Below are 25225 nucleotides of genomic sequence, written 5' to 3' on the forward strand. Positions count from 1 at the left end.
TCTCGGGGATGCAAAGACATAATCTATTCTGGATAATGTGTTATGTCTCGCAGATCGACAAGAGTACTTTCGGGTCGTGGGATTAAGTGATCGCCATAAGTCATTTACACCTGTAATCTTCGACCAATCCTTTAATGCATTAGATGAATTCTTTTGTTCGCTGGAAAAGGCGAGGTAAGATTTGTCCATCCTTGGATTCCAAATGGCATTAAAATCCGCACCTATTATAAATGAGTAATCGGGAAGGTCTAACATTGCTTTGGTTAGTGTAGTGAAGAAACCCACTTCGTACAAATTTGGGGCGTATACCGCTACCAACGCTATTTTCCTGTTCTTGTGTACAATCTTAGCTATAGTTATCCGACCATCTACATCAGACCATACTCCCTTTAATTCAATATTCAACTTACGTCTAACGACTATGGCTACACCCCGAGTTCTCGTACCAAAAAAGAGTGACTAATATTATGATATGTGTTGTCCGCTAACGTATCTATATCTTTTCTATTTTATAATTTGACTATTTTTAAACTGAATAATTTTAAACTATTTTTTACTATTTGTGTTACTGAAAACTGTAAGCGGAGAGCCTATTGGGATGCTAGATCCTAATGTGAAACACTGTGATTTGCCATACCTTGCTACCTGTCTATCTTTTTTATGCCTGTATTTTTTTACTGTTGTGAAGCACTTTGAACTGCAACCTCTGTATGAAAAGTGCTATACAAATAAAGTTAATTATTAAAAGACAAATTGATCCCCCTCACTACTTTTAAGGACTATATCGCAGAGTTTACACACACACCTGTAACTGTCACCCAGCCTTTTAACTGTAATTTGACTGTTCTGCTTCATCCTTCATGTATGCCCCTTTGTAATTGTATAGGTTGTCTGATGTGTGTTTTAATAATTTCCCTTACCAGGGCGGCTATGTGGTGCAGTGGGCAAGGCGCTCACCACCAATGCAGGAGACGCTGGGTTCGAGCCCAGCTCTCCGCATTGCTATCAGCTTGGCTGGTCGTTCATACTAATACAATTGCCAGTATTAGGGGGTGGGAAGCTGATGGGTGGGGATCGGACGTTGTGGACAGCGACTCCTACAGGTCGGTTGGTGCGCCTGCGCAGCAGAATCAGGAAGCGACGGGGGCGGCGTGCCCTCCAAACGCAGACCCCCGACGCTGAGAGATCGCGCTGTGCAGGTGAAAAGATGCGACTGCTGCTTCCTCGAGTACCGGAGGGGACACGTGATGTAAGGCTTAGTCCACATTGCAGCCGGCTTGTGGGAGGCATGGCCTAACAGCGTTCGAGACAGGGGAGGGTAGAATTGGACGATACGAAATTGGGGATGGGAGAATAGAAAATGGGAGAAAAAGTAGATAAAAAAAAATTATAATTTCCCTTACCATCTGTCTCTTTTCTATGTATAATATTTTTTGTACCCTTTGCATGTTACCCTTCGAGAGGCCCCTTTGTCCTCTCGCCAGGCCGAGGCCGTCATTGAAAATAAGAATTTGTTCTTAATTTACCTGCTTGGTTAAATAAAAACCAACCACATAGTATGAAATTGGGTGAAAATACCATTAGGCCAGAAAATAAATGTTGGCCAATCAGGCGCAACTTAATGTAAAGACGTAAAAGGACTTTGTTGGCTTTGTCATTACAATACCTTGGTCGCAATATTCAGTCGATCGTTTGTAAATTGCAATGTTTATAATCCCAGCAGTGTTTGTTTGCGTTATGAATTTTCCTCAAACAGAGCTACGTATCTGTGATGCATTCGACTGCATTCGTGGGTGACCTGCCGTGCCAAAATAAGGGTTCCTAATTTAAGTTGACCTGTCAGGTCACTTATTTTGCATTGGCTAGTCATCTGCAAAGGCAGTCACGTGTCAGACCGTGTAGCTCCGTTTGAGGAAAGGACGTATGCAAACAGTGCTGGGATTATAAACATTGCACTTTACAAAACGATTGACTGAATCTTGCGACCAAGGTATTGTAATGACAAAGGCAACAAAGTCATTTCACATCTTTCCATTAAGTCGCTCATATATGAAAGGTCTCTGTGTCACTTTTGATAGTGGTTTGAAATTTGACCAACAAATTGACTCTGTAGTAAAAGGCTCCTTTTTTTCAGTTGAGGCTCCCGTCCAAAACAAAGCCCCTCTAGAGGCATGGATGACCTCGAGAGCGTTATACATGCCTTCATTTCATCCAGGTTGGACTATTGCAAGGGTCTGTAAGTGGGTCTAGAACAGCTCTCTATTGTAATGGTATGGTCTATATGTGGGTCTAGACATTTACATTTAGCTGACGCTTTTATCCAAAGCGACTTACAAGTTTTGTACAACAAGACAGCAGGAAGGGTACAACTCTATCAGCTGAGTAACAATGTTCATCAAAGTGTAGACCAGCTCTGTAAGTGTGTCACTCTAGACCAGCTCTCTATTGTAATGGTCTGTATGTGGGTCTCTCTAGTGTAATGGTCTGTATGTGGGTCTAGACCAGCTCTCTATTGTAATGGTCTGTATGTGAGTCTCTCTATTGTAATGGTCTGTATATGGGTCTAGACCAGCTCTCTATTGTAATGGTCTGTATGTGGCTCTAGACCAGCTCTCTATTGTAATGGTCTGTATGTGGGTCTAGTAGACCAGCTCTCTATTGTAATGGGGTTGAGCACAGTAGAGGTTGGGTATACCAGCTACCTCATACTATGAGGTTGAGTACAGTAGGCTGGGTATACCAGCTACCTCATACTATGAGGTTGAGTACAGTAGAGGCTGGGTATACCAGCTACCTCATACTATGAGGTTGAGTACAGTAGAGGTTGGGTATGCTACCTCATACTATGAGGTTGAGTACAGTCGAGGTTGGGTATACCAGCTACCTCATACTATGAGGTTGAGTACAGTAGGTTGGGTATACCAGCTACCTCATACTATGAGGTTGAGTACAGTAGGTTGGGTATACCAGCTAGATAGACTGTGATATGAAGCAAGCAAAGCGACCTCACGTTATTAGCCAACGTTAGTTCGTTTGGTTACTTACTTTTTCAGATCGAACACCGAGATGCGGTTCCCAACTGGACTGATCACCGAGTTTCCATCCTTGGAAAAACTCAAATTCCCCTGACGATAGACAGCTCCGAACAGATTGGAAAACTAAAAGAGTGCAGAGACATACGTTGTTACCAGTCAGAAGCGAGGTTAACTAACGTCAACGTTATCATTATCAAATTTGGCTAGCGATACTTACCCTATAAGCAAACTTCATTTTACAAAACCACGTTATTCCTTATACTTAGTGCGTAGTAAGTATAGAGTCCAGCTATAATACTGATCTTTGACTCATATTATTCAGCTGACGGTCTCACGCTGCACGCACACGTGTTTGAAGTTTGTGTTGACGTTTGACACTTCCGGGTTGGCTGAGAGATGAATCACTCACCACCACAGCGGACTCTAGTGGCCGGAGTGTAAATCAATAAATAAAAGGGAAAGGATTCTCGAAGACACTCTGACGTCACGAGACCGCCGCCATCTTGGTATTGGGGAAACGAACGGATTTCTACGATCAAATGTATGCGTTGAGCTCCGTTTTTATTACATATTTGATCACATTCTTGTTCATTTCATAACATTTTCATATAATTAGTTTTGAAAATATTGAGGCCAACATGGCATTTCACTATTTCGAAAGCCTTTCTGGTGATTCTAAGTGCATGTTTCCCCCAAGCCATAGACATGCACTGACAGAAAGTTAAACAGACAGGAAGTTGACTTCAATACCACAAAATAATAATAATAATAATAATAATAATAATAATAATAATAATAATAATAATAATAATAATAATAATAATAATAATAATAATAATAATAATAATAATAATAATAATAATAATAATAATAATAATAATAATAATAATAATAATAATAATAATAATAGCAACAAATGTGGGGAAACACTTTTTTGTGTGTGGGAAAACTAATACTTTTTTAAATAAAATTCAAGACACTGTCAACTCAGCCCCTGCTAGCTTTGGAGGTAGTGTTTTGAAATTTGGACAGACACAATTCTAAAACTACTCAATATTTGGCTGAAATGTGCAGCTCCTTTGGGGGGTCCCTCCTCCTTTGGGCATCGTTCGTTGCGGTGTCCACAGGGGTTGCTCTGTGCGGTAGATTATCTTGCTGTGAAATTGCTACTACTGCTGCACATTTCCACATGGTGTGACGACTGGGAAGAGGCGCTACTGTATGTGGCCAGCAGATGGAGGCAGAGCCCTGACCTCCTCAGGACTTCCCAGGCCCAATCTGCCAATCTCCACACCAGAGACTTTAATCACCCCGATTAGTGAGAGCAGAAAAAGCCCTGAATGTTTAGAGTCAGTAGAGGAGAGGCTGACAACTTGACAAGGGAACAGAAACCCAAAAGAAGCAGCAGGCCTAGATTATTTTGTGTGTCTTCGGACTGTTTATTTTTTTGGAAGATGGAAGATTTTAATTTGTTTCACTGATGGAAGATTTTAGTTTCTTTTTCTACCAAAAGAGCCAAGTCTACTGACTTGTGTGAAGAGAAGATGTTTTGTTCATTAAACTGGCAGTTTGATTTGTGCAGAACTGGTTTCACTGTGTTTTTGTCCATTTGCCCTCCTCAAACAAACACTCTCATTATGAATTGAAAATGGGGGACCATGATGTAAACAAGACGAAAGTCTTTCTCTGGTCTGCATCCCCTTAACAACTGTGTGTATTGAGCTGTACTGTATTTTACCCATTCTGCAATCTGTTAATTTTTTTTATCCACTTTTTCTCCCCATTTTCTATTTTTCTCCCATCCCAATTTCGTATTATCCAATTATCCCCTCCCCTGTCTTGAACGTTGCTAGACTATGCCTCCCACTGGTCGGCTGTAGTGAGGACAGAAGCCTTGCATCACGTGTACGGTGTCCCCTCCGGTACATGAGGAGGCAGCCTGTCGCATCTTTGCAGCAGCTCGAACTCTCAGTGGCGAGGAGTAACGCGTGGGAGGCTCACGCTGCCCCCGCTACTTCCTGCTTCCACCGCACCGGCATCACCAAACCGACCTGTAGTCGCTGACCACAACGTCCAATCCCCACCCACCGGCTTTCCCACCCTCTAACACTGCCAATTGTGTTAGTATGAACGACCGGCCAGCCGGTAGCAACGCAGAGAGCTGGGCTCGAACCCAGCGTCTTCTGCGTTAGTGGCGAGCGCCTTGCCCACTGCGCCAATCAGCCGCCCCTGTTAATACAATTTTCAATCAATCAATCAATCAATCTCCTACCCAGGCGATGTGTTGCAATGGTCATGGAAGATGTCAAAAGACACAAAGTGAAAGACTGTGGGTTTTCTTTCTGATGCATGTCATTCGCCCCCAGGTTAATAACTTGTACATTGTATATTGCTATTGCATTTTACTGTTACATTTGCACTCTGGTTAGATGCCAACTTATTTTCATTGTGTTGTACGATGACAATACATTTGAATCTGATGTAATTATCTGAAGTAACAGTCTGGGCTGAGCGAGACGAGACACTCTGAAAGTACACAGCACACTTGGAAACCAGGCTGTATTCTCTAGTCAGCTACTGTACTGTGTACTCTCATTATGAATTGAAAATGGGGGACCCTGATGTAAACAAGACGAAAGTCTTTCTCTGGTCTGCATCCCCTTAACAATTGTGTGTATTGAGCTGTACTGTATTGTACCCATTCTGCAATCTGTTAATAAAATGTTCAATCAATCAGCTACTGTACTGTGTACTCTAATCAGCTACTGTACTGTGTACTCTCTAGTCAGCTACTGTACTGTGTACTCTCTAGTCAGCTACTATACTGTGTACTCTACTGTACTGTGTACTCTACTGTACTGTGTACTCCCTACTCAGCTACTGTACTGTGTACTCTACTGTACTGTGTACTCCCTACTCAGCTAATGTACTGTGTACTCTACTGTACTGTGTACTCTATAGTCAGCTACTGTACTGTGTACTCGACTGTACTGTGTACTCCCTACTCAGCTACTGTACTGTGTACTCTACTGTACTGTGTACTCTACTGTACTGTGTACTCTCTAGTCAGCTATTATACTGTGTACTATACTCTACTGTGTACTCTCTAGTCAGCTACTATACTGTGTACTCTACTATACTGTGTACTCTACTGTACTGTGTGTGTACTCTCTAGTCAGCTACTATACTGTGTACTCTACTGTACTGTGTGTGTACTCCACTGTACTGTGTACTCTACTGTACTGTGTACTCTAGTCAGCCACTGTACTGTGTACTCTACTGTACTGTGTACTCTCTAGTCAGCTACTATACTGTGTACTCTACTGTACTGTGTGTGTACTCTACTGTACTGTGTACTCTACTGTACTGTGTATTCTAGTCAGCTACTGTACTGTGTACTCTACTCTACTGTGTACTCTCTAGTCAGCTACTCTACTGTGTACTCTACTGTACTGTGTATTCTAGTCAGCTACTGTACTGTGTACTCTACTCTACTGTGTACTCTCTAGTCAGCTACTCTACTGTGTACTCCCCCTACAGCCCAGGTGGCCTTCACTTGACACCCCTAGTGCATTTTTAATACCTTAACTGAATAATTCAGGAACTTGTTTTGTTCTTGTGCTTGTGTTTAAAAAAAAAATCTTTATATATTTCTTTCACCATGACGAGACGCTGACTTGACTGGCATAGAGATAACGAGCCTAGTGATAGATTACACTGGATTGAATACGTATGTATTTCTGACTGAAACCGTCGATTTGTATGCTGAAGGGAAGTCATTGGCTTGAGGATGCGTATAATTGAAATGGGAAATGTAAATGATGCTACGTGTTTCTTGACCTGTCGACGAGTTCATACATCCAGTTCAACAAAACCCGCCTGGTTTTCAAGTACACCCCTTTTTTTAATCATCTGTTTTCTTTTTTATTGAGTAGGAAGGCTGAGTGGGCTACAGAGAGGGTCAAACACAGGAGAGAAGGTTCTCGTGACATTCGATTTCCGGGCCAGGAGGTCCATATGTTACAGAAGCAAGGCAAGGCGCGCGGGGGGGGGGGGGAGGGGAGGGTGTCGTCTTAACCACTACACCATCTTTGGGCGCAGGAGCTCCGAGTTCACGCGTGTCCCTGTGAGAGCGACCAGTGTGTTACCTTTTCCTCTATTTGTCCGAACCTTAGTAAGAGTACAGGGGAGCGTTCTCTCAGCACTCCAGGGCCGAAGTGCCGGTCATGTAACGTACATACAACCCGCCGGACTGGTAAATCCCTCTAGATGTGTGTGTGGTGACAGTTAAACCATTGGAAACCGTTCTCCTCAGGACTGGGCATTTATTTCCATTGCATTCTTCATGTTGTTGACTAACGTTACGTTACGTACAAATCAAAAGCTACCTTACTCTCCAATTCCCGCGTACACTCTGCCTAGAGACCACCTGTATCCCACCACGCATCACTCTTAAAGGAGCAGGCGACACCCTAATCTTACAACAGGTGGCTCGGACCGACCCGAGGGGGATCACGCTGCCAACTATCCGTCCGGTCGGGGGTCCCGCTTTTTCCCGCTTTTTCACCTCAGCGTTTTGTGCCAGAGGTCGAAGCAGGGCACCACGTGCAGCCGGACGTACTTTTGGCCGCCGGCCGAGCACTCCTGGCAGCCGTACACCGTCTCCCGGCGCTGGTTGCCCATGCCGCAGAGGGCGCAGGGCCCCTTGGGGATGTTGTGGTTGAGCAGGTTGACGCGGGTGTGCGAGCCGTCGCGCAGGTAGGTGGTGGACAGGTCGGTCATGCTGGCCGCCTTCTCGTAGTAGTCCGTCACCACGTCGTCCATGTAGGTGTCAGAGTGGGTGAGCTGCTCGAAGGTCTGGTCGTCTGCAGGTCCAGGAGGTGGCGAGAGGGGAGATATATCGGGAGAGAGGGGAGATATATCGAGATGTAGAGAGAGAGGGGAGATATATCGGGAGAGAGGGGAGATATATCGAGATGTAGAGAGAGGGGAGATATATCGAGATGTAGAGAGAGGGGAGATATATCGAGATGTAGAGAGAGGGGAGATAATATCGAGATGTAGAGAGAGGGGAGATAATATTGAGATGTAGAGAGAGGGGAGATAATATCGAGATGTAGAGAGAGGGGAGATAATATCGAGATGTAGAGAGAGGGGAGATAATATCGAGATGTAGGGAGAGGGGAGATAATATCGAGATGTAGAGAGAGGGGAGATAATATCGAGATGTAGAGAGAGGGGAGATAATATCGAGATGTAGAGAGAGGGGAGATAATATGAGATGTAGAGAGAGGGGAGATAATATCGAGATGTAGGGAGAGGGGAGATAATATCGAGATGTAGAGAGAGGGGAGATAATATCGAGATGTAGAGAGAGGGGAGATAATATCGAGATGTAGAGAGAGGGGAGATAATATGAGATGTAGAGAGAGGGGAGATATATTGGGAGAGGGGAGATAATATCGAGATGTAGAGAGAGGGGAGATAATATCGAGATGTAGAGAGAGGGGAGATATATCGAGATGTAGAGAGAGGGGAGATATATCGAGATGTAGAGAGAGGGGAGATATATCGAGATGTAGAGAGAGGGGAGATAATATCGAGATGTAGAGAGAGAGGAGATATATTGAGATGTAGAGAGAGGGGAGATATATTGAGATGTAGAGAGAGGGGAGATATATTGAGATGTAGAGAGAGGGGAGATATATTGAGATGTAGAGAGAGAGGAGATATATTGAGATGTAGAGAGAGGGGAGATATATTGAGATGTAGAGAAAGGGGAGATATATTGAGATGTAGAGAGAGGGGAGATATATCGGATTAGATTCAAGTTCATCGCCATCATACAGTACAACACAACGAAAAGAAGTTTGGTACCCAACCAGAGTGCAAATGTAACAGTAAAGTATAATAGTTTCACGTTTTAAGTTTCAAGTTTAGTTTTTATTTGGCACATATAAGGTACATGCACATTACAGTGAAATGCATGGTTCTGTATGAGCCTCCTGAGATTGTGCTTCATACAGTAAAAAAAAGTTAAAGAATAAAGACCAAACACCATACAAAATATACAATTTACAAAACCAAAGTACAAAATGCAACCAAAATGCAAAAATGCAAAGAATGAGGTAGAGATGTAGTGCAAATATTTTAGTAATAAATAAATAAAATATGGTGTAGTGTTAAAAAGGTTTTAAAGTGTATAAAGTGAATGTTTAAGGTGAATGTTTAAAGTGAGTGTGTGCATGTGGATGTGTGTGCAATGAATGTAGAATGGATGGGTTAGTGTTGCATAGAGTCAATACACAACGTACAGGTGATTAAACTGGGTATAAAATATATGAATTAGTACTACTGGGTGTAGTGCAGCGTAACTAGTAAGAGTAGGTAAGCGATATGTATAGATATAGTATCTACAGATATGGAAAAGGATTATGTGCAGGTATGTACAGACAGATGTGGAGAGATATATATGCAGTAAGAATAAATGTATATACTATATACAATAATAATAATAATGGATTGGATTTATATAGCGCTCTTCTCTGACTGACTGTTGCTCTGACTCAGAGCGCTTCACAGAGTCCATTATTCGTTCATACACAGTCATACCGGTGGTGGTAAGCTACAATTGCAGCCAGAGCTGCCCTGAGGCAGACTCACGGAAGCGTGGCGAATAATCAACGCCTACGGCCCCTCCGACCACCACCAACATTCATTCACATGCATACACATTCATACGAGGCAAGTAGGTTAAGTGTATATATACAGTATATATAACATTATTGTACGTGCTCATCATACAGAGTTATATGGGTTATATGCAGGTGTATAAGTAGCTATATATGTACGGGTACTGAAATATTAGTTAAGTAGATATTAACTTAAGAAGTACTCTTAAAGGGGATTGCGATCCATCTTAAAGGAACACGCCAACATTGTGTGAAATGCGCTTACCGTCTTCTCCAGAGTCAAGACAAGAAGATAGATACCAATTTCTTCTAGCGTTCACCTATCAGCTAGCCTAGCTGTTGGCCAAAAACACCTTTCCCAAAGTTTTACGCTAGGCTAGTGGTCTGTATCCACTTCCATTAATTTGTGCTAAGCTAGGTTAGCTTGCAGCTGGATAGCTTTCTACTGAACGCACAGAGAGGAAAATGGTATCTATCTTCTTGTCTGACTCTGGAGAAGACGGTAAGCGTATTTCCCCTAATATATGTAATATATGACATGTAATATAAAATATGTAATATACAATATGTAATATACAACGAGATATACAATATACAATATGTATTATAAAATGGGTAGCTCAAATCAAGCAATCTGATTGGTTCATAGCTGTGGTATAATAATAACTATATACCACGGCAATGACCTCACCCCAAACTCTTTATTCTATTTCGTTTTATTCAGTAAAGTTGGCAAAATGTTGTTATCGTCTGAGTCTCCTGGTTGAAGTCATAGTCTTGTCAAAGTTGTACGTTTTGTACTTTTGATCACAGCGCCACCATCTGGCCGCTTGGGAACTCTGTATATTCAGCAGCTCTGCGGTGCCAGCGGTGCCAGCGGCGTACCTGCTCTGAAAGGGTTGCCGTAAACAATCCCAGAGAGGAACCTGCGGAGTCGACCCATGGAGAATCGGCCGATGAAGCCACCCAGCTGCTCCCGGATCTGCTCCTTCTCAAAGCCGCCAGTCGACTCGGGCGCCACGCAGATCTCTGATCAGGGACAGAGAGACACCCATGTGAGTGTTTGTGTCTCAGAGTAGACAGGGCAATATACTGTATGTGTCTCAGAGACAGGGCAATATACTGTATGTGTCTCAGAGACGGGGCAATATACTGTGTGTGTCTCAGAGACAGGGCAATATACTGTGTGTGTCTCAGAGACAGGGCAATATACTGTGTGTGTCTCAGAGACAGGGCAATATACTGTGTGTCTCAGAGACAGGGCAATATACTGTATGTGTCTCAGAGACAGGGCAATATACTGTGTGTCTCAGAGACAGGGCAATATACTGTGTGTGTCTCAGAGACGGGGCAATATACTGTATGTGTCTCAGAGACAGGGCAATATAGTGTGTGTGTCTCAGAGACAGGGCAATATACTGTATGTATCTCAGAGACAGGGCAATATACTGTATGTTTCTCAGAGACAGGGCAATATAATGTGTGTGTCAGAGACAGGGCAATATACTGTATGTGTCTCAGAGACGGGGCAATATACTGTATGTGTCTCAGAGACAGGGCAATATACTGTGTGTGTCTCAGAGACAGGGCAATATACTGTATGTATCTCAGAGACAGGGCAATATACTGTATGTGTCTTAGAGACAGGGCAATATACTGTATGTGTCTTAGAGACAGGGCAATATACTGTATGTGTCTCAGAGACAGGGCAATATACTGTATGTGTCTTAGAGACAGGGCAATATACTGTATGTGTCTTAGAGACAGGGCAATATACTGTATGTGTCTCAGAGACAGGGCAATATATACTGTATGTGTCTTAGAGACAGGGCAATATACTGTGTGTGTCTCAGAGACAGGGCAATATACTGTATGTGTCTCAGAGACAGGGCAATATACTGTGTGTGTCTAGAGACAGGGCAATATACTGTGTGTGTCTTAGAGACAGGGCAATATACTGTATGTGTCTTAGAGACGGGGCAATATACTGTATGTGTCTCAGAGACGGGGCAATATACTGTATGTGTCTTAGAGACGGGGCAATATACTGTATGTGTCTCAGAGACAGGGCAATATACTGTGTGTGTCTCAGAGACAGGGCAATATATACTGTATGTGTCTCAGTGACAGGGCAATATACTGTATGTGTCTCAGAGACAGGGCAATATACTGTGTGTGTCTTAGAGACAGGGCAATATACTGTATGTGTCTCAGAGACAGGGCAATATACTGTGTGTGTCTCAGAGACAGGGCAATATACTGTATGTGTCTTAGAGACAGGGCAATATACTGTATGTGTCTCAGAGACAGGGCAATATACTGTGTATGTCTCAGAGACAGGGCAATATACTGTGTGTGTCTCAGAGACAGGGCAATATACTGTGTGTGTCTCAGTGACAGGGCAATATACTGTATGTGTCTTAGAGACAGGGCAATATACTGTGTGTGTCTTAGAGACAGGGCAATATACTGTGTGTGTCTTAGAGACAGGGCAATATACTGTATGTATCTCAGAGACAGGGCAATATACTGTGTGTGTCTTAGAGACAGGGCAATATACTGTATGTGTCTCAGAGACAGGGCAATATACTGTATGTGTCTCAGAGACAGGGCAATATACTGTATGTGTCTTAGAGACAGGGCAATATACTGTATGTATCTCAGAGACAGGGCAATATACTGTGTATGTATCTCAGAGACAGGGCAATATACTGTATGTGTCTCAGAGACAGGGCAATATACTGTATGTATCTCAGTGACAGGGCAATATACTGTATGTGTCTCAGAGACAGGGCAATATACTGTATGTATCTCAGAGACAGGGCAATATACTGTATGTATCTCAGAGACAGGGCAATATACTGTGTGTGTCTTAGAGACAGGGCAATATACTGTATGTGTCTCAGAGACAGGGAAATATACTGTATGTGTCTCAGAGACAGGGCAATATACTGTATGTGTCTCAGTGACAGGGCAATATACTGTATGTATCTCAGTGACAGGGCAATATACTGTATGTGTCTTAGAGACAGTGCAATATACTGTATGTGTCTCAGAGACAGGGCAATATACTGTATGTGTCTTAGAGACAGGGCAATATACTGTATGTGTCTTAGAGACAGGGCAATATACTGTATGTGTCTCAGAGACAGGGCAATATACTGTATGTATCTCAGTGACAGGGCAATATACTGTATGTGTCTCAGAGACAGGGCAATATACTGTATGTGTCTTAGAGACAGTGCAATATACTGTATGTATCTCAGAGACAGGGCAATATACTGTGTATGTATCTCAGAGACAGGGCAATATACTGTGTGTGTCTCAGAGACAGGGCAATATACTGTATGTGTCTTAGAGACAGGGCAATATACTGTGTGTGTCTCAGAGACAGGGCAATATACTGTGTGTCTCAGAGACAGGGCAATATACTGTGTGTCTCAGAGACAGGGCAATATACTGTGTGTGTCTCAGAGACAGGGCAATATACTGTGTGTGTCTAGAGACAGGGCAATATACTGTGTGTGTCTCAGAGACAGGGCAATATACTGTGTGTCTCAGAGACAGGGCAATATACTGTGTGTCTCAGAGACAGGGCAATATACTGTGTGTCTCAGAGACAGGGCAATATACTGTGTGTCTCAGAGACAGGGCAATATACTGTGTGTCTCAGAGACAGGGCAATATACTGTGTGTGTCTCAGAGACAGGGCAATATACTGTGTGTGTCTCAGAGACAGGGCAATATACTGTATGTATCTCAGAGACAGGGCAATATACTGTATGTATCTCAGAGACAGGGCAATATACTGTATGTATCTCAGAGACAGGGCAATATACTGTATGTATCTCAGAGACAGGGCAATATACTGTATGTGTCTCAGAGACAGGGCAATATACTGTATGTGTCTCAGAGACAGGGCAATATACTGTATGTGTCTCAGAGACAGGGCAATATATGTACAGTACTGTATATGTGTTCATGCAACCTTTATTTAGTATTGAAAAAGGTAAAAGTAAATGAAAGAAACAATTATAAACAACTGCAGAATGTTTGAATTAAAGTCATTAAAGTTTTAAAGTATCGAGTACGAATGGACGTCGGGTCCCTGGGGGAAAACAAGAGGTTCTGAGAAGATTCCCTACCGAGCCGACCGTCCAGACGAACGTACAGCTGGCAGATGCTGAAGGCGATGGTGGTGTGCGCTGGGATGACTATAGCCTTGTCTCTGCCCTTTGGGTTCCGGCCGTCATCGATCTGGAACTGTAGCATTACCATGAGGGTAATAACAAGAGTCAGGTGTCATAGTCACCTGGTGACCATAGTCACACAGTGGCCATTTTGCTCTTGTGTTATGCTCAGGTTGCGATTATTATTAAGACGTCTGTCACCAAAACAACATTATATTTAGTTTTTGTTTTTTGTTTCTGGTTATATGAACTGGTATGACTGATATGTTTGACATAACATTTAAAAAAAAAGTTAAGACAAACAATTCTGAATACATTTTAACTACTGGTTCTTGTTTGTTACACATCTAAAAATCTAAATATCATAACATTTCAACGAGAAACAACTTTAAAGATGGAGTTGAAGAAATACATTTAGCTTTATGGATGTGAAAATTTGCTAATAGAATAAGAAAGTTAACAATTGTGCATACATCTATTCTGCATCGAACATTGTACATATGTCTAAACTGAACACTGTGACCTAATTTTTTTTACTTCTAATTTTACTATGTTATTTTATTTCATACTTATCTTGTCTTGCACAGTCTCTGGAGCGTAACAGTAAGAAGCATTTTGTATAAAAGTATTCTGTACTTCTGTATGACAAATATTAAAGAAACTTGAAACTTGAAACTACATTGTTATCATTACATTCAATAAGTGATCATATTTTTCACTTCTATGATAATCATATGTGATGTTTTGCACAACATTTAATTCTCAAAATCTTTCCAAAAAGTTTGCTCAGGTTGGGATTTCTTTCCCAACAGTGTGAACATGGTCTTTTTGTATTTTATCTTAGTACTTTTATCATGTCTATTTTATTTCTATTTTATTCTATTATTATTTGTATTTTTTGCACAATCGAAGCGGGCATGGCCACCTTCATTTCACTATATGTCTCTTGTGTATGTATGTGATGATGAATAAACCTCTTGAATCTTGAATCTTGAAAGCGTCAAAGTGAGTGTATTTGTGAAAAGTGTGTGAGAGAGAGAAAGAGATGTACTACTACCTATTCACCATAAATATGATGTTGACACTAGGATTCATCATAAATATGATGTTGACACTGGGATTCACCATAAATATGATGTTGACACTGGGATTCCTAAAAGTCGATCAAATCACCTGCAACACGAAAGGAATGTTGAATAATCTGCTGAATCTGCTTCCTTGGATCTGTTTGATCCTGACATTCACACCCGAATGCCATGCCCCCTGACTCTTTTCTTTTAAGCCACAGATCCTGTTGTTTTGTTTTGTTGTTTGTTTGTTTGTTTTGTTTGTTTGTTAATTTCAACCACTTCATCCAATTGGACAGCACCTTGCTTCCTTTTTATCTCTTTTATCTTATTTGTTTTTTTCCTGTTGTTACTATACACATAATTATATTCATAATTTCTTAGTTTTTTATCTTTTATTTTTTCAAAATTAAAATTTTTCCACCCTTTCCTTGAGTCTGAGAAAGGCGCTTCTCTCTTAAAATCCAATTTATTATTATTATTATTATTATTATTATTATTATTATTATTATTATTATTATTATTATTATTATTATTATTATTAATATTATTATTATTATTATTATTATTATTATTATTATTATTATTATTATTATTATTATTATTATTATTATTATTATTATTATTATTATTATTATTATCACCATATACGAATTGGTCACATGATACATTTACGACTTTCCGAGCGTGTGTGTGTGCGTGTGCGTGTGCGCGTGTGTGTGTGTGTGTGTGTGTGTGTGTGTGTGTGTGTGTTTACTCTCATGGTGGTGCCTCTCATCCCTGCGTGGACGGTGAGAGAGCACTGACGTGTCGTGCGGATGCTTTCCATGACGACACAAAGAATGCTCCGCCCACTGGCCTTGGACTGACGAATCAGACAGTGATCTAGGTCCACCTTCCTGAAAAACAAGGAGGGTGAATGAAGGAGATGTCACATCACAGCTGTCAATCATCCTGTGTCATATCCTGTGGAAGAATCGGTGTGAACCTTTCCATGTGCATTTTCATTCTATTTTGAAACAGAGCCTTTTTATTTGTTGCGAAAGTGTAGGTTGACAGCTGAACCAATCTATCAGCAAACTATTATCTGCAAAATCCAATCAACAACCTGGACTTTCTTCCCTCCCTCGCCTCTGTCCCAGTGAGCGTCTCACCAGCTCTGCCACAGCCGCCCACTCGCTGGTCACATTACTCTCATGAGCGCTTCATCAGCGACAGAGGGGATTCTGATTAGCAGCAAGTACGTTTGAAGTTCTCCAACAATGGGGAATAAAATATGTTGTCCGACTTTGATAATAATTTGCGTCTGCTAAACGCCTAACTGTAAACTGTATAGTGTTAGTTTCACCAAAGCTTTAGCGCTTTAGTCAGAGCTAAAGGGGATCATCTGATGCTCTTTTGTTGCTCAAAAGATGTGCGCTTGCATATTAAGTGTCCCTCACCAAAACTACGCCCCTGCCCTTACCCCTCAGGGAATCCCCATTGAAACCGGATGTCATAAATGATGCAGGTTGAGTTCACTACAGGGCACCCTCAACCCTTGAGGCAGTAGGCTGGAGCAAGTGATCAAATCCAGCTCCAAATACAACCCACAATGCAATGCACTGTGTCACGTCCCCCCGCGTGAATATTTTCCCTAATGGAGTTGCACTTCTGCGTTCGGTTTGCGTCACACGATTGGCGCACATGTCACATGACCAGAAACGTCAGTGACCAATCAGATCGCGCAAACCGAACGCGGAAGTGCAACTCCATTAGGGAAAATATTCACGCGTCCCCCCCACCCAGTAAAGATGGTGGCAACAACGAAACAAAGGTTACTTACTGAACAAGACTAAACACATTTTGAGAAAATAATGAAATGTAATGTGATTTTATGTTGAGTAAACATACAATGTATTACAGGAAGTACCTATGTTGCGCCATGTTGTGTCATACGCATAAATGCATATGACACGAAGGACAGTCCTCGATGCAAAGCTAACTGGCCTTTAAAAGGTGTGAGCCACCACTAGGGGCAGAGAGTGGCAAACCGTGAGTGAGTTCCTTGAAGCAATTTCTTGTTTTTCTTGCTGTTTCCTCTTATTCTTGTTTGTCTGTGTAAAGCACAGAGTGGTTTACTCTCACAGCCAGAGTGACATTGTGTGAACATATAAAACATTATGAGAAATGCTCTTACCGTTTTCTCCAGAGTCAGACAAGAAGATAGATACCAGTTTAGGGTTGCCACCTTTGACCAATAGAAATAAGGGACACCTGTCATCGAGCGTGCAAGAATTCTTTTTTGGCGTTTTTTGGGCGTTTTTGGGGCGAAAATGGGCGGATTTTGTCACTATTTTTATTTTTTTTACTTTATTTCGGTTTTAGGGTTAGGGTTATGTTATTTAATTATTTTGGGGAGCCAGCCCCCCAAACTCCTGAAATGCATAGAAATCTAAATAAAACAATCTATGCCATTTATATTAAAAAGAGCTAGCCCCCCAAACCCCTAAAATACATAGAAATGTATGCATTTTGGAACAGTTACTATATATAGTCAAGAAAGCATTTAGTCATACTTAAAGTTTAAAGTGCTTTATTTGCATTTAACATGTTTAAATAAATTGGCTGAACTATAGCCTCAACTTGAGCATAATACTGTATGCATATAAAGTGCTGTAAAAACAAAGCCTGGGAACACTTTTACTGAAAGAGGACAATAATACAATGAAACACTTGTGTGACCCAAATTAAAAGATTAATAAAAAATAAAGTACAAAGAAGAGTAGGCTCCTGGCTGCCAGGGCAGGTAAATAGAAATACTGACATCTAGTTAAAAACACAACCAATGTAATATCCCATACCGAATCAATCTCAGGAGATGTTTCAGTCATGAAGAACTGTGACACCTGTGCTTGTGTCCTTTGCGTTCTTAGACAGAGAATGACAGGCAGCGCACAGACAGAGGATGACAGGCAGCGCACAGACAGAGGATGACAGGCAGCGCACAGACAGAGGATGACAGGCAGGCAGCGCACAGACAGAGGATGACAGGCAGCGCACAGACAGAGGATGACAGGCAGCGCACAGACAGAGGATGACAGGCAGCGCACAGACAGAGGATGACAGGCAGCGCACAGACAGAGGATGACAGGCAGGCAGCGCACAGACAGAGGATGACAGGCAGCGCACAGACAGAGGATGACAGGCAGCGCACAGACAGAGGATGACAGGCAGGCACCGCACAGACAGAGGATGACAGGCAGGCAGCGCACAGACAGAGGATGACAGGCAGGCAGCGCACAGACAGAGGATGACAGGCAGCGCACAGACAGAGAATGACAGGCAGGCAGCGCACAGACAGAGGATGACAGGCAGGCAGCGCACAGACAGAGGATGACAGGCAGCGCACAGACAGAGGATGACAGGCAGGCAGCGCACAGACAGAGGATTGGCACGCAGTGCACAGACAGAGGATGACAGGCAGCACACAGACAGAGGATTGGCATGCAGCGCACAGACAGAGGATTGGCACAATGCACAGAACTCTTCTTAGCAACGTGAAAGCGCGAATTCTCATTGGTCGTGAGCTGCTGAGCGCACGCCCATCATATAGCAGAGTTGCCAAGTCTGTTTATTTCCTGCAACTTTTGGACACAATTTTGCTTGTTTTTGTAGGTCGGCTGACTCATTTCTCTCACTAAACTGGCAACCTTAAATTATGGGACAAAGGGCGTCCCGTATCAGTTCAATACGGAACACGTCTTTTAGTTTCCAATTACGGGACGATTCCGTATTTTAAGGGACGGGGTGGCAACCCTATACCAGTTTCCTCCTCTCTGTGTGTTCAGTAGAAAGCTATCCGACTGCAAGCTAGCCTAGCTTAGTACAAATTAATGGAAGTGGATACGGACCACTAGCCTAGCTTAAGGTGTTTTTGGCCAACAGCTAGGCTATAGCTGGTCCGTATCCACTTCCATTCATTTGTGCTAAGCTAGGCTAGCTTTCTACTGAACACAGAGATACAATTGGTATCTATCTATCTTCTTGTCTGACGTTAAGTGCATTTCCCATAAAGGATAAATGGTCCTTTATCTAGAAATGAACAAGTGAACAGAGCGAATACACTGTCCTTCCCAGCCAGACTGCATGCAGTACCTGTGGTTGAGCTCTCGGAGTAAGGTCGGCACTTCAACCTCGTGTTTGGTCACGATGCCAAACGAGGCTTTGACGGCGACGGAGTCCGATCCGCTGATGTTGAAGCCCACGTCGTTGATGAGGTGATTCCCCAGCTTGCCATTGAGGGCCACGTCAGACTTGTCCTCGTAGTTCAGGAGTTGATAAGAGGACACTCCTGTTATCAGAACAAGGAATAAAAATCGTAAAATTAATTAACCACGTTTTTTCTTGGGGCAAAGATCAGCTCAGAATCTTCCACGGTAGACTACGACAGATAGGGGAGAGCGGGGTAAGACACTCAGCATGTTCTGCGGTAGGTTACAACAGATAGGGGAGAGCGGGGTAAGAGACTCAGAATGTTCTGCGGTAGGCTAAAACAGATCAAATCAGCACTATTCAGCAGGGGTGTAATAAACTGAATCTAAATTGAAAACGATGAGCATGCTTCAATGATTCAATAAATAGAATTGAAATCAAATCAAATTTATTTGTAAGGCCTGACAACACACGTTAATGTCCCCATGGGCCGGACACGTCTTCTTTAAACAAGTCAAGAAGAAACATCACAATAAATGAGGAACAAAACAAAAAAACACCATGAAATCCAAAATAAAATGTAAAATAAATAAATGCAACACTCCCAGACATACCCCACGCAAAGGTAAGGAAAAACTCACTAAAAACCTAGCAATAGGAAAAAAGCACCACAGGCAGTCTGGAGGAGAGAAACCTTAGAAGGGCCGTTCAAGGGGGGATCTCCCTTCTTAGATGTCGGTGATAGTAGTGTTGCTATGGATGATAAATGGGTGGAGAATAAAACAGGCAAAATAGTTGGTATGTATGTATGTACATATATACGTGTAATAAAACACAAATATGTACATGCAATAGCAACTGGGGTACAAAAACAATTTTGAAAGATTTAAATAGAATAGAGCTAACAACAGCAACAACAAAAGAAAAAGCATAGGGAAACGAAGTATGAAAATAGGATAACGGCTAAATGTCAAGCCTCGGAGCTCAAAATATCCGAGTCATATTCCGTTTGCACATGAATGTATTCCGAAAATCATTTATTTGGAAAGTCGCCACACACCTAGTGCTGAACATAAGGTTGCAAGGTGTATTATTTAAGGCCAGTAGCATGGTGGAGTGTGCTGACTTTTCTCTACAACTGGATTTGTGCTCTGTGGCCTCTGTCCTAACCTGACCCGACACACAGTCTGCTCTGTTGCACAGACCCATCTGGGAAGTCGTCCTTTAAAACTGTCAGTGGTGTATACTGTAAAAAGTACCCAGAAATTATACTTAAGTGAAAGTATGGGTACCATCTCAAAATCTGACTCAAGTAAAAGTCAAAGTATCTGGCTAAAAACACACTTGAGTAAAAGTAAAAAAGTCCTACTTTTAAATGTACTTAAGTACTAAAAAGTAAAAGTAATTTTTTTTTAAGGGATACACCAGGGGTCTCAAACTCATTCCATCGTGGGCCAAGTTTTCATTTTAACTACACATTGCACCAGGTGAGTTAGTTGAAGAGGTGAGCCAATTAGTGAAATCATCAGCTGGTGTTTAGGCAAGGCTGGAATTAAACCAAGCATACACTCTGCCCACAATGGAATGTGTTCTGCGATAGACAATGCTGAAATGAAAGAACAGAGGACACTTTTTTTGCATTAAAATTATTTAATGCACTTCTCCATTGAAGGTAAACTAACATGGACGGCATTCACATCACAGCATGAATAATATCACAATATTAAAAACAGAATGGTGTATCCTGAATAATATCACAATATTAACCACAGCATACTGGATTATCCTGAATAATATCACAATATTAAAGGCTGAATACTGGAGTACCCTGAATAATATCACAATATTAAAGACAGAATACTGGAGTACCCTGAATAATATCACAATATTAAAGACATAATACTGGAGTACCCTGAATAATATCACAATATTAACCACAGCATAATGTGGATCTGACTGTCTATTCTTTTGATAGCAGGTGTTTAATCAAAGATCCCTGCTTTCTAGTGTTGCACAAGGACCAATCAGCATGGGTATGGGCGGGTTCATTTTCCATTGATGGGGATTTGATTGGCTGTTTACCTGCGGTCGCAGGATTAATAACGTTAACGTTAGTTCGGCCAGATAAACAATTAAAATATACTAATTAAAATGTTGGACCTCTGATATTTGTACTTTGTACTTTGTAGGTCTGCATTTTAAATGTAAGGAGTAAAAAGTATGTTTTTTTTCTCTGAAATGTAATGGAGTAAAAGTACAAAGTATACAAACCTAATAATACTCGAGTAAAGTACAAATCCCCCAAAACAGTACTTAAGTATTGTAACGAAGTACAATTACTCAAGTACTTTACACCCCTGTGTATACATTACCTGAAAGCCATACTTGAGTCAATGTAAGGATATCTTATTTGAAAGTGGAAAGGTTTGTTAAAGTCACCCATAAGAAAATATCTTGAGTAAGCATAAATGCAGAATCTGTAGGCAAGGGACAAGATTTTGATATCGGAAGCATTCTGGTTTCTGTTTAGGGCCGTACATAGATCTCACATGTAAATCTTCACTTTTCTACCAAAAGTTTTACCTAAAATATGTTTCTATAGGCTATACTATAGGCTATAGGCTCGTGCACCACCACTAGATATACGATAATTATTGTATTTGTACCATAAAAGCAGCTTGCTCGTTACAGGCACAGAAACCCATTGAGAACAGGTCTGAAACAGAAGGTATACTATAGAGGCTGCATAATCTGAGACATATTTAGGGGACCTCGAAGATCTATATTAACTTGTTGAAAAGGACTAAATTAAAGGTTAGAACAATTATTGTTATTATTGATAGAGTTTTTGTTTTCATAAATGTTATTATATTATATATATAAAATGTTTTTTTTTTACAAAGCAAGACATTCTAATATATTGTAGTCTCAACAGCAGCATATAGCCACCAATGTGGTGGGAATCATATTGAATCACACACACACACACACACACACACACACACACACACACACACACACACACACACACACACACACACACACACACACACACACACACACACACACACACACACACACACACACACACACACACACAATTTTATCTTTTTTTTAAGATTTATTTTTTGGCGTTTTTATCGCTTTATTGCTACTGGGCAGTCCAGTAGAGAGAGACAGAGGAGGAATGGGAGACAGAGTGGGGGAAGACATTCGGCAAATAACGACGGGTTCGGGAGTCAAACCCGGGTCGGCCGTGTCGCGGCTGAGCGCGCTTGTGGTTCGCCACTGGGGCGCCCCACACACACTTAATTTTTAATTACTTTTGCTCTGCGCAGTTTTGGCGCCCCCCTCTATATCTGCAATCATTATTTTTACATACAAAAAAATTCGAACATAAGGGAAAATCTAAAACGGTCGGTCGGTCTGAGCCTCAGCTTTAGGTGTTCACATGCTAGAGCGCTGTGCATTGATGGGTATTGGTCAAGTGTTTATAGAATTGAGCGTTGAGGAAAGAAAGACTAACGTTAGAGAACTATGAAGAGGCAAAAGCCATCCGGCCATCCAGTATAAAAAGAGAAGAAAAGAAGAAGACGAGAAACGTGCCAAGGTGAAAGGTATGCAATTTTGTACAACTTCCAAGACCTGCCACACCAAGAGCTGATGAAGCAAGCAGAGGCACTTGTACACACCTTAAACCATGGAGGGCAATCTGATTTGGATGGGAAGGAGCTGGCTCAGGAGTTGGAAAATTTGATGTGATTGATGACTTTGCAGTGAGGAAGGCCAGAAGGATTGCACTGTAAATGGAAACCAGTAGGAGCTACAGGCTAACCTTGTGTGATGATAGGGAGTGGAATGTAAATAGTTCTTTAGACAAAGTGAATTTGTCATTTTTATTTATTTGTTTGTTTGTTTATTTAGCATATTATATTTTGATTATATATGTGTAACATATTTTACAATACATAATTTTCTTTTAAAGCAAATTTGCACGTTATTTTATTGTTTGTTATTGTTATTATTATTACTGATTGTTAGCTAAGTTGTTTGTTTTAATTCTTTAGTGTGCACTTTACATTTCTTCAGTGGTGAACCTCGCTTAGGGCGCCAAATGTGCTAGGTCTCACTTTACAAATAATCTATCATAACACACACTCTTTTGATACACAACTATACAATATGTGCACCTGTCATACACACACACACACACACACACACACACACACACACACACACACACACACACACACACACACACACACACACACACACACACACACACACACACACACACACACACACACACACACACACACACACACACTTTACAAATAACATTTCATAACACACACTTTTTTAATACACAACTATACAGCATGTGCACCTGTTATTTTTTATTTGTTTTATCTGTTTATTGAATTTGTTTATGTACATACTTTATGTACTGAAAAAACTGAAAGGAAAATGAAACATATACTGCCCTCCCCCTACCACCTGCTTCTTCTTTTTGTATGTGTTTGTGTTTCGTCTTCTTGTTTTGTCCACCAACGAGGACCACGTTGGAAACAAGTGTTTAAGTACGTTGTTACATGGCATCCTCTGGGATGTCCTAAGGTCTGTACTTTTACCCAAAAAAAATCAATCAATCAATCAATCAACATCCTACCTGCGGTGATCTCCTTCTCCCCTACCAGGACGTCCTTCAGGGAGAAAGGCGTGGAGGCATACTTCACCTTCTTCCAGAAGTGCTTCTTCCTCCTGCGTGTCACCAGGCTGAGCGGCTGGTAGCGGTCGGCCTCGCTCAGGCTCGGGACGGGGATCAACCGGCCCGTGTCGCCGACCTGCTTCACAAAGTTTTTCGTGGCCGCGGCGAACATCTCCAAGCGATGAACTCGAGACTTGCTTTTAAAGAGAAAAAAACCCACCTCCCCTATCGTGAAGAACACGGAGAGATCTAAAGCACCATCACGCTGCGGCTCCGTCTCCTCGCCCCGTCAGGCGGATGGACGCGGGGACAGTCGCACACACAGGGGTCTTCCCAATAGGGAAACAAATTCACGGGTGTCGCTTTTTTGGACTCGGGACTGTTGAATAATGCAGTGTAAGGGGATATGGGACGAGCTGTTGTGTGTAAACCCGATAGCCCGTCATAAAGTCCCTCTCCTTCCTCTCACGCGGCAGGTGCGCCACCCATGTCAAAACTGACCTGTGCACATGTCCTCCTAGCGCTTTCATCTTGAGGACTTAAAAAAAATTGCTAATATTTCCACCGAAAAATTTGCAGGTTGTGATTCCGTAAAGGTGACCTGACCTCATATTACATCAGGCTAGTTCTGAATGGCTCGTTTAAAGGTAGAATTTGTAATGTCATCATTGACCTCAAGGCCTTTGTTTACATGTCTTTGTTTTGGTCTGATGTGTGTCCGCCTGAGTTTAGTAACTTATACTATGCATTTCTCCATACCTATATCCCCATTTAACTCCAATCCACACACCCTTCTCAGGTTTGGGTAAAGGTCCACCTTTCTTCACAAGAAGGACACTGACATACTCCGGTGGTCTTCACAGTGTGTGTAGGTTAACCTTTTCACTACCACACTACAGACGGTTAACAGTCTGTAGTGTGGTAGTGAAAGGGTTAAAACTACCACACTACCGACGGTTAACCCTGGCAAAGGTCACGAAGGACTCAGTACATCAACTGCCCCGATCGGACATAATAAGATCCTGAATCCCCATTCCTGTTTAGCCCTCCTGAATCCCCATTCCTGTTTAGCCCTCATCATCTCCTCTCTTGCCAAGCCCTCAGTTCCCCTCCCCCGCTCTCGCTCTCTCGCTCTCTCACTCTCTCTCTCTCTCCTGTGATCATATGGGCATCTTCCTGTCTCCTCGTCATGGTTCATCCCATTCACCTGCTCAGTCTACACACCTGCCACGTCGGTTCATCAACCCAACAGTACATCTACTCTGGTTTTCCATCCACTCATTACCAGATCGTAGACTCAGTTTGTTTGTCCAGGTTTTTGCCATAGATTTTTGTTACT

The 25225-nt window shown here is 42.0% G+C and overlaps 2 protein-coding genes across 2 annotated transcripts in view; both read right to left on the minus strand.

The window, feature by feature from the left end:
• Positions 1 to 3393, minus strand: part of pwp2h (PWP2 small subunit processome component) — a 68205-nt gene extending 64812 nt beyond the window's left edge. Inside the window, exons 1-2 of the mRNA XM_084323591.1 lie at positions 3253 to 3393; positions 3046 to 3158 (exon numbers count right to left, since the gene is read on the minus strand). Coding sequence (XP_084179717.1) covers positions 3046 to 3158; positions 3253 to 3270 — 131 coding nt within the window. The 5' untranslated portion in view covers positions 3271 to 3393. The remainder of the gene's footprint in view (positions 1 to 3045; positions 3159 to 3252) is intronic.
• Positions 3394 to 7598: 4205 nt separating this feature from the next.
• pjvk (pejvakin) lies at positions 7599 to 24058 on the minus strand (the record flags this gene model as incomplete). The annotated part of the gene is made up of 6 exons (XM_084328068.1): positions 7599 to 7900; positions 10613 to 10756; positions 13873 to 13990; positions 15742 to 15883; positions 19122 to 19317; positions 23848 to 24058. The coding sequence occupies 6 exons, from the start codon at positions 24056 to 24058 to the stop codon at positions 7599 to 7601; spliced, it is 1113 nt and encodes a 370-aa protein (XP_084184194.1).
• Between the last annotated feature and the right edge of the window lie 1167 nt (positions 24059 to 25225).

The sequence above is a fragment of the Notolepis coatsorum genome (assembly GCF_963971535.1).
Source record: "Notolepis coatsorum genome assembly, chromosome: 1".
Taxonomy (NCBI): domain Eukaryota; kingdom Metazoa; phylum Chordata; class Actinopteri; order Aulopiformes; family Paralepididae; genus Notolepis; species Notolepis coatsorum.